The following is a 10,832-nucleotide window of genomic DNA, read 5'->3' as shown; positions in this document are numbered from 1 at the left end:
TGATTGGGGGGGAGGGAGGGCAGACAATTCCGACAGGCAATTTTGACGGTGAAATAGAAGCTTTGGGCAAAATATACCGATATCAAATATGAATGCCCTATGTGTGTCTGTCTGATGTGTGTATGTGGCAGAGAAAATGAGGCTGAGAGACGGAGAGTGTGTGTAACCAAGCCGACTGATCACAAGGGTAGTTCCAGCGCTCTAATATATTAGTCTCTTTGGGGATAACCTAATTAAGGGTCTGACCTAACACAGATATCCCCCTTCTGTGAGTTAACATTTAGCTAGTGATGCAACCTCCAGTTGCACTTTGAAGTATGCCCAAAAAAACAGACTAAATGAATAGAGGGGGTTCAATTTATTACCAACAATTAATATCCTGATTTTATACATGTCTCAACTCAATCCTCAGCAGAAAAAATACAAACAAAAAGTGTAACACAGAGTACACACATCAAATACACACATTCAGTTTCACTGCTTGTGGCTCTGCTTCTCCTGATAAAACAGACAGCAGCGAAGCTCTGCCCAGAGAAGATTATACTCTCTCTGTCCGTCTCTGTGTACATGTTAGAATGGGTTTGGGTCTGTGTATATACACAGTGCAGATAGTCCGTCTGTCTGGTTGTGTGTACACACCTATCAGAATGGGTGTCAGTCACTGCAAGTGTGTCTGTCTCACTCAGTGTCTGTATATACATATATATATACAGTGTGTGTAAATCTTAGTGTGTTGTCTGTGCATTGGTCACATTATCGGTCTATGAGTCTGTGTGGGTCTATGTGTCTGTCAACCTGTGTGTCAGTCCATCCATCTGACAGTGGATCAGTGGGGGTGTTCCGGGTCTCTCTGCATCTCTGCCTTCAGTTGGACTTGGACCAGATCTTCCCACTTCCACGGAGCCTGAGACAAAAAAAAAAAAAAACAGACAACAGTTATTACATTACCCTAAAATGATGTCTCCAACAAGCGGCCGTTTCTTCTAAAGGCCGGGTATCTCTTCACGTTGCAGCAGATAAACGCCGGTCTCTAATAGACGTAGGCGGGTATCAAAGTGGAATTTCTCGTCAAGGCAGATTGCCGCTCTGCTCCGAGGTCATTTCGCACACTGCACCTCGCGCTAGATCAGTGTTTCCCAAAACTCATCAGTAAGCTTTGATTATTTGAATCCGCGGTGTAGTGCTAGGGCCAAAAAAACTGAAGATTCACCCCTTGGGGGTCCCCAGGACCGAGAAACAATACGCTAGATGATTGATCATTGCATGTCAGTGTGGGGGGGGGAAAAGTCCCCTAAATCACAAAATTATTTTTTACAAATATATGAATGACTGCGGCTGGTCTAGCGTGTAAGACCACCGCCTGCAGCACACATACACCAACCCAATGTGGGTATGAATCCCGACCCCACCCTCCATCTCCTCGTCTCTGTATCCCCACTCATTTCATGCAGTCTGAATAAAATCTACAGGTAGGAGCAGACCGGCATATTATATAACAGGTAGCTCATGTTCACAGTCCCCACTTCAAACGGGTTTTAAAGGCTTATCTCCAATACACGCCTGTCTTCAATAAACAGAAGAGGGGTATGAGGAAGATGTCAGCTTGACGTTTCAACRTCAGTCATCTGTTCGCATCCTGTACAACAGGGGCAATACTACGATGCAGGCTAGATCTACTCCGGGTTTTATAAAGCTAGTCAGCTTCATTTAGCTTCACATTCCAGCTCAGACCTTTATTCATTTTACGAAGGTGCAAGGTGGATATTGATCGTGCACCCGCCGCTTACTCGAGCTGAGTTTGTAACTGCGTGTTCATGTCGAACGGCGAACTCTTTAATAAGACAGTGCTAAAACGTAAATCCATGGGCCAGTCAGTGTCACATTTTCATTTGTGCCGAAATCATAATGAAAAKKTAYCTTGCAAATTCAGCACGCTATGGTGGGAAATAGGCTGTTAGAAGTTCCGTCTTTCTTTTATTACGTATCGGAATGCCGTCTTTGGTGTGCTTGTCAAAGAACAAGCGCCTTTTACCCACTAACGTTACTATCGATAACATATTTTGATTAAGTCGTACAAATGTTTTACTGTGCGTGCTGTTTAAAATGCATCCTGTCATTACTAAATGTGTAATGTGCTAGGTATTTTAACATAAAAAAAAAAAAAAACACTTTTGATTAATAAAATATTTAAATCATTCATCTTCCTCAAATGAAGAGGATGACGACGAAATATTTACGGGGGGAGGCAATCTGATTTCATTGGTCCTTAACTCGCGGCTCAGACACTATATTCAAATAAAATGAGTTAGCCCTAGTCTGTCCCAGAGCAGGTTAGTTCTGAAGGATTCTTTGCTATAGAAATATAGCCACATTCGTGTCACCGGTTATCCCGAGTTGAACTCAGAGTTGACCAAAGTTACCTCGCTAATTTCTCAAACCAGATTCGTAGTATAGGGCGCTGGATAAATCAGTTAGCCAGCTAACTTGCCTAAATATTCTGGGGGGGGAGACTGGCTAACTCATTGAACCTGCTTTGTATTATATGCCAATTTCCCAAATCAAGCAAATCAATTCCTGGCTGTTTTAGTTCAAATGTATGATAGTTGTAACACAACACCGTTATGAACAAGGTCTGTTAATGATGGCCTTTGTCACCTTTAGTTCAACTCATTAAGCCACACATTATTGCAGGGATGTTTCAATTACAATGTTGGCAAACAAATTACTATATTACTGTACTACTCCTACCACGAGAAGGTGGTTTACAGTAAATACTGTGAATGCTTTTCATGTGAGGCAATCCAAATCTCCAGTTAAACTGTTTTCAGTGAATAAAGTCCAATGCCACYGAGAATCTTAAATCATTTCTACATTTTTCTTTCACTGCCAAAATGTCACCTAGTAAATGAATTATAATCACTCTTTTAACTGGAACAGAAAAACGAATGTAATAAAAAATTAACATTTCCTTTTAACACCTGAAGCTTTTTTTATTTATATATTTTTTATTCACTTCAGTGACATTTAAAAAAATCCAGGACAGATGAGGAATTAGTGTTGTAATTGGCCCAGAAGAGAGAGGGCCACAGGTACCACTGTGAGTACCGCTACAAAGCACARCCTCTCAGGCTAATGAAGATACRCTATGCAGACACACACACAGTCACTGTTCCCACTTCCACTGGCAGCTGGCGTTTAAATGGATGTTTGTTGTACAAACAACCAAAATATTACWGTGTTCGAGTTGAAGATGCTGCGAAATGACATGAAATGCAGTGGTTGCATAATCGATTCCGTGCCGTTTGAAWTCGTCTGAAGCGATTGGAATGTTTTTGAAATACACACAAATGTTTCTTCTTGCCTCGGCTTGAACCACACCTCTGCCGTGACCCTGGAAGGACGAGGTCATAAGACACCTAGGACTGAAACAGGTATTACCTGGACTTTATTTTTTTTTGACGCAAAATGTTTAAAAAGTGGTTTCTGATGCTTTCCCTAAAGAACATGACCCTGAGGATAGCCCACCAACATCAAATGGTAACGCCTATCCCAAAAGAATAGACACACAAACAATGAAAATATGGGATTGACCTAAGGAACATCACCTTACTTACCCTTTGACCTTTGAACTCTTCTTGCCYGGTTGCCGTGGTTCCTGAGAGGAGGCGGGGTCTCGTGGCTCGGCCGGCTGGTCTGCATCCTGATTGGATGCAGCTCCAGCGGCGGCGGGGCCGGACGACGGGGAGGCGGAGCTGGCCTTTAGCGTTTTCTGGAGGTTTGACACCTGAGAGAGAGGGAAGGAGAGAGAGAAGGAAATGTAAACTAATGAAGTTTAGGACAGAACAGAAGTGCCTGAATCAAACTAAGGCCGACTCGGAATGTACTGGGCTGTCTTGGATATTTTCTTCTCACAAGGTCCTTTCCAGCAGCTATGGTGGATGYGTAACCAGGCCAGCCCAATACAGCTTGGCTTGGCACTGGTTTGGCTCAGTAGTGTRAAAAGCTTAAGGYGTTGTTATTATTTCTAATAAGAAGAGGTTGGAGAGTAACTTCTACCTCAAGCTGGAGAAGACCGACTCGGAGGACAGAAAAGCCACCTCTGGCCTACAGCATAAATAAAGACACTGGACAGAGCTCTAAATTGGACACTGAATTAGGTCATTGAGTAATGAGTATAAGTTTTGCTTATGGCTTCACCTCTACCAGAGAGGAAGAGGAGAAGCGAGAGGGTTTACTCCAGCCAAAACCTGTCCACGAAAATAAGACAACGAAGTGAGGAATWTTTGTATTGAGATTAATGGGTGTCAAATTTTGTCAACAAAACATTTAATTGCTAATTTGCTATTGTAATGGTTAAGTTGTTTACAAATGCAATGATATAAGTGGATGCACGTGCCATTTCAGCATGTGGCAAAACTACTTTATAACRGAGTTGTGCCTGTTGTTGATACGCGTATCTGCCCTCTCATTAGCTAGAATARACCCACCTGATCTCACCTCCTCCTGCCTGCCTTCCATCTTTGAGGACATGTATTTCCATTGTTAGAGCTGTCACTGTTATATTGACTATCTTGTCAATATAATAGATGATCTTTGACGCTACCCAGAGAAAAGTGGCTACTGGTACTAACCTCTGTCTCCACCTGAACTTTGACCTTCAGCTGGCTCTCTCTGTATTGGTTGGCTCTGGTTACCTGCTCCTCGATCCCACACAGGACCGCCTCACATCCTGAACACCTGAGAGACAGATAATTATTTAGACACWGATATGACTGATCATACTATCTATTTTTATCCCATTCTATACAAATCATTTACTTGCATCTACTCCAATGTCCACTGGGTTATTTATGGTTTTAACCCAATTTTATTTGTCTCATTAGAAAGCGTATGTTCATTATATGCATCCACACTGTAAAGAATGTTTCTATAAATAACAGTTTAACCTCTCCTATAGCACACACAAACACCTGGGTTGCGTAGTCAATTTCATTTCAATTCATGCAATAAACTAATTACTTCCCAATTATCCATTTGTTTTGGGGGGGGGGGGGGTTAGTTTACTCCTGAATTGAAATGGAATTGACTCAAAACCCTGACCACATGCACAAGCTCTTCTACACACACATATCACTAACTAACCACTCCTGCATGTTTGTTGCTATGTTGGGCAGCTCGTTGGAGCCCCAGTCTCGGCCACGCTGCACGTTTCCGCAGCCTCCACATGCTGGTTCCTCTGGTCCAGCTTGCCCTGATGATGTCGTAGACGCGCCTCCAAACTCAGCAGTCCTCAGCTTCCACGCGCACATCTATCGTTCCTGCCTGCCTGAGGCAGCAGGGAGTAGGCAGGCCACGGGAGAGAGGAGAACAGAGAATGGCAAATTCATATGTTGGGTTCAATAGAAGTGAACAGGCCAGGCGAGAGGAGAGAGAAGAGAGACAGACGAACGATGTTGATTTGATTGAGTGCTTTTATATTAGTGATCGAAGGGGAGTTCGAGTGAGGGTGGTGGTGACAGGGAAAAAGATGAAAACACATGAAAACATGAATGACCGGGAAGCAATAAACATCTGTCAGAGATATAACATATAACATTTAATGGTGAATCTTTGCGTAAAGGTGGGCCCATACAGACACATTTAATGTGCATCACTTATACTATGACAATATAAACAAAAATAAGACGAAAGAGAAGGACGAACGAGAAAGGGGAGAGGGTAGAAGGAGAGTAATAGAGAAGAGAGAAAATGATTCAAATAAATGCATTTATTAGGGAGAGTGGAGAGAAGAGAGATGGCATAAACAAGTAACAAAAGAGATGGGCATAAAGCAAGGTAGAAAGAGAGACGGGAGAGGGAGAAAAAATATGAAATGGGGTGGCGAGAGAGCCAATCTTAGAGTTAGATGAATAGACAACAGAGAGCAACGAATACATAAAGAGACAGCGAGCTCAACGAAGAAAGGACAGGATACTTAACACAGCATCTCAATGATTTAAATCTCAGCTGCTGTCATTCTCATCTATGTGATATCAATAAAGTTAGATCACATCACAGACAGGCTCTTAATAAAGTCCTTCACAACACAGAGTCATTTACCTTGTTAATGTGTCAAAGTTACAAAGCAAGTTGTCTCATAACCACACTTGAGCATATCATTCAAATCAAAGTTGAGCGAATGACTTGCTATTTTTGGTACTGAAGCTTGCTGAGTATTGTTAGGACTACAATTGTAGGTAGGCTATTAGAGTCCATGGAAATACAGCACAAAATTATTATTTGACCTGCAATTCTTTAATAACAAAATAAACAGAAAAACTAGACAAGGTAAGTCCAGAGAGCGTTACCTTCAGATTAAATGGCAAACGGATGATGGCTATCGTTATATTACATATCATTGTCAACTATTTCCATAATTATAATGTGAGTGACCCACATTGAGCATACTAAAGCTAGCAGAGTAAGGAATTTAAAACCAGATGAATGGGTGGTACTCTACCTTGAGATTGGATGCCAGACTGATGATGGAGAGGTGACGGAGTTTGTTCCTCTGGGCTGGGGTCAACTCTGGGAGAGAGGCTGCCCTCTCTGAAAGAATAGCATACCACAAACAGACAAGGAAAAGAAACAGACAGCGAGAGAGCAACAGAAAGGGACACATCATGACAGGGACCTTTCATAACAGGGACACGTCATTATAAACACAGGGGTACAGGCTCTGTCCAGGCAAACTGCTGCTGCCTTTTAAATTCCACAAGGGAATACAACGAAAAATCATTTGAGTGTGTGTGTGCCTGCATATGTGGTTGCTTTAAAAAAAAAAACTTGAGTATTGACAGTTTTTCCTCTGTGCTCCATTTTGCAATTCTAAAAAGCACTATGAAAGTGAATAAGATGTGTTGACATAACAAGATTTGGATTTCTCTCTTCCGTTTTGCTCGTCTCTTATTAAGTCTTGTTACTAAATGTGTTGCTAAAGAATGACAAGTCCTTTACATATTCGTGTATTTCAAAGGATATTCAGGATTTCATTTGCCAGTTTGTGACAATGCAACCAATTACAACCAATATGAATGTCTAACAAAATGCCTGAGAGTAGTCTGTCCCTGGTTGAGTTCCAATAATCTCTCCTTCCTCCTGAAGTGTCACTATTCCCACAAATGTAAAAGCATTGGATTGGTGTTGGCAGGCTAGAGCAATGGAAGTCAACTGTTTCAGCAGGGACCCCATTTTTTCCAACCAGAATTTCTGGGGAACCCATTTTTTCACCAGGAATGCTAGAGGGAGTTTCCATATACCCGTTATTTAATTCCAAATCCACAAAGGAAAGTGAACAAGTGCATACTTCTAGAGAAAGGAGAGGTTATTGGGGACGCAACCTCTGCCGTGCCAAACATTGTCACTTGGCTCCTCGTATAGGATCAAAATAAAGTATTGTGGTTGACTCTGTAAATTACAGGGGGCTGTGACAACCTACAACAGTGATGAGAAGCCTGGCCTGCAGGGCCGATTGGCAGGGAGAGAAATACTGCTAATAATAAAACAGCTCCAGGGATATTAGATGACTTCTTTACACAGCAGCGCTGCCTGCCTCTATCATACCTTTATAGTCACAGTAGGTTCCATAGGCGAAGAGGTTGAGTAGCTGAAACACTGGTGCGTGCGGGCCTGTCTCCAGCTTGGGGTAGAGTAGACGGGGGGTGGGGGGGGACAGATAGAGGGGGCTTGTTATGGTCTCTAGCTATACCACCTCCAGTGAGAGCTGTGCCTTGAGAATGGCTGTGACGGTGTGCTTGTTTGTGAGTGTGCTTACATGTGAGTGTGTGTGTTACCTCTCTGACGTTGGGCAACTCAAGGATGTCTGAGAACACGTAGAGGCCTGGTGTCTCCAGCAGAGAACTTATGGCCTGGGCCAACGCCAGGCCGGAGAGAGAGGGGAGCTGCTCTACCTCCATCTGAGAGAGAGCGACAGAGAGTGTGCAGGTGAGAGTATGAGCTAAAAAGACAGAAGGCAAACAGAAGTGAGTAGGAGAAAGACAAAATGAGGATAAGAGAAGTAATAACAGATAATGCAAGAGCGTGAGAGAAAGGGGGAAGAGAGGAAAGGAAAAAAAGAGACAGAATGTCTTGAATAAAATAGTTGGCTTTCAATGAACAGTTAATACTGCATATCTTACATTTGAGAGGCTGAACAGCTTTTTTTTAATAGCAAGACAACTTTAATAATTTATTAATGTATGCCTGTAGCTCTGTCTAACCAAAACAATCATATGAATAGCCCTTGTGGCAAGACTCCAAGTCAGTAATTCAATTTTCACTCTCATAAACTGATGTGTAGGCAAGTGTTTTGAAAATCACCCTTCTGGTCAAAGCTAGTCAGAGACACAGATTATTCTTTTACATAATTAAATGGGACTTGCTTAATATGAAATTGGCCCTACTAAAAGCACTGAGAATGTATTATTTGAGATCTAACCTATTTGTATTTGATATGCTGTGCTATTTGGTGAGAATAATAGGAAGACACAGCAGTACTTACAAATAGCCTAGCTAGCTACATTGTAGTAAACTTCCTAGGCTGGGCACTAGGACACTCCATGCCATTGTCAGATAATCATGACTTTGGACACTTGGCTACTACTTCACAATGTAGCTATTTAGGTAGCCAATCAACGTTACCCTCAACTAGTCGGCTACTATAGGCTAACCTGGGCACATTCAGTAGGGCACAATGCTGTGGAAAATATTGACTGACATGGTAAAATAAGGAATCATGTCAGATCAATTCTATCTGCATCGTTCGACCTACTAAACTTGGCCCTAGTGTGGAGTGTTTTGAGTCAAGCTTATTCAATGCTGAGTCCCAGGGCAGGGACCGATTTTCTGACTAATACTAATGTTAGCTAACGTCACAGTCATGAACAAMCGATTGCATGCTAGCTTACTARCTCTTTATGGCAAATTTTCAAGAGAAATGCTACTTAAAAACGGGCCCAAAGGAGCACAAACTAAACAGATTGCTAAAGTTTGACCAAATGCTGTAGCAAAACTAGCACATAAGCGCTAGCTTACTACAGTATGACTATGAGGAGTCATGCTAGCTGCTGCTAAAGTTACCACTACATGACTGTAAAGCGGTAACGTTAGGCCTCTTTCCTGTTTTTCGGTTATCTACCCACTCAACTCTAACGTAGCTAAGTGGTGCAAGGGCAACCGTGCGATTACCTTTATTTAAAAAACTAGTTTACAAATATGTTCAAAKAAAATAAAAGCAACAAATAACCTTATTGGTAAGCAAACTCAAGTTGATAGCCTGTCCCCCGAATCGCTCAGTTCCGCGGTCAGCGCACGTTTGACAACAAAGGAGAACATCACTGCTCATTGGACGAAACGTGAAAAGGAGGAGGGGAGTGTTTGTCTTGACTGACAATGGACTGAGCGGACCAGATGGTTGCTTTTAAAATAGTGCCATCTTGTGGCAAAATATTATCTTCTCGATGTGGATTATCGGCGATTGACATCGAACGTTATTGTGCATTACCGCCACCTACTGTACTGGAGTGTGGGCCAGAGATAGGGAGAAACTAAATAGATAACCAATTATTTGAGACTATATCTAATGACGTTCTACTCAATATACTGTTTAAACTAATCCCCTTTTCCTTCACACTAGATCTCAGCCTCTCTCATTCCCTCTGATACTACCCACACTGTAGCGATACATGCTCCACGGTCTCTGTTTCCTGGCAATAATCACATTTTCCTGTTGAATGCTTTCCTATCACATTTAAGGTCTTATTCAACCGGCTGTGTCCCACCCTTAATATTGTAAAAAAATTGCCTCCTCTCTCCTGTCCCTTCCTGCCGTCCTCCCCTCCCTGACTTTCCTCTGTACTTTAAATAAATGCCTGCCCTTAGTATCTCTATTCCACTGCTCCTGCCATCTCTGCACCATCACTGTCCATATCAGGCTTTTTGCCTATGCTTTGCTCAATAAAACTACAACATYAACATCCCAACTACAAGTGTTTGTTTAGCCAGTACATCAACTGCCTCGTTATTACCCACCCAAAGCTCATGTTCTGTATTCACTCATGTTGCCAGCATGCCTGTGAAATCCCTTTCGCAGGACGAGACACCCCATGTCCCTGTAGGTTGACCCAATAATTAATTGCCAGCTGCTGTCTCCTAATCTGCAATGGCATATCCCCCATCTCCACCTGTAGTGCAGCCACTGGGGAGGTCCGAAACGCCCCAATACATATTCTGAGTCCTCGCCCCTGTATGACATCTATCCTTTCCAWTGAGGTCTGGGCTGCCGAACCATACGCTATACTCAAATCAAATTTATTGGTCACATACACATACACGTGTTTAGCAGATGTAGCGGGTGTAGCGAAATGCTTGTGCTTCTAGCTCCGACAGTGCAGTAATATCTAGCAAGTGAAATCTAACAGTTTCACAACATCTACCCAAAATACACGTACATCTTAGTAAGGAATGGATTAAGAATATAAACATATACGTCAGAGCGGCATTGGACTAAGATACAGTGATATACACTGCTCCCAAAAATAAAGGGAACACTTAAACAACACAATGTAACTCCAAGTCAATCACACTTCTGTGAAATCAAACTGTCCACTTAGGAAGCAACACTGATTGACAATAAATGTCACATGCTGTTGTGCAAATGGAATAGACAAGAGGTGGAAATTATAGGCAATTAGCAAGACACCCCCAATAAAGGAGTGGTTCTGCAGGTGGTGACCACAGGCCACTTCTCAGTTCCTATGCTTCCTGGCTGATGTTTTGGTCACTTTTGAATGCTG

At 42.4% G+C, this 10,832-nt stretch overlaps 1 protein-coding gene across 1 annotated transcript in view; it reads right to left on the bottom strand.

Annotated features, from left to right (window-relative positions):
• Positions 1 to 343: 343 nt before the first annotated feature.
• LOC111964687 (COP9 signalosome complex subunit 7a) overlaps positions 344 to 10,832 on the bottom strand; it is a 14,506-nt gene continuing 4,017 nt past the window's right edge. Inside the window, exons 2-8 of the mRNA XM_070443835.1 lie at positions 7,833 to 7,996; positions 7,603 to 7,678; positions 6,477 to 6,588; positions 5,143 to 5,289; positions 4,632 to 4,737; positions 3,615 to 3,784; positions 344 to 904 (exon numbers count right to left, since the gene is read on the bottom strand). Of these exons, the coding sequence (XP_070299936.1) occupies positions 865 to 904; positions 3,615 to 3,784; positions 4,632 to 4,737; positions 5,143 to 5,289; positions 6,477 to 6,588; positions 7,603 to 7,678; positions 7,833 to 7,996 (815 nt within the window). The 3' untranslated portion in view covers positions 344 to 864. The remainder of the gene's footprint in view (positions 905 to 3,614; positions 3,785 to 4,631; positions 4,738 to 5,142; positions 5,290 to 6,476; positions 6,589 to 7,602; positions 7,679 to 7,832; positions 7,997 to 10,832) is intronic.

The sequence above is a fragment of the Salvelinus sp. IW2-2015 genome, linkage group LG6.1 (assembly GCF_002910315.2).
Source record: "Salvelinus sp. IW2-2015 linkage group LG6.1, ASM291031v2, whole genome shotgun sequence".
NCBI lineage: Eukaryota > Metazoa > Chordata > Actinopteri > Salmoniformes > Salmonidae > Salvelinus > Salvelinus sp. IW2-2015.
Note: the sequence above shows the minus strand (reverse complement) of the source record. Positions and strands in the feature narration are given on the sequence as shown.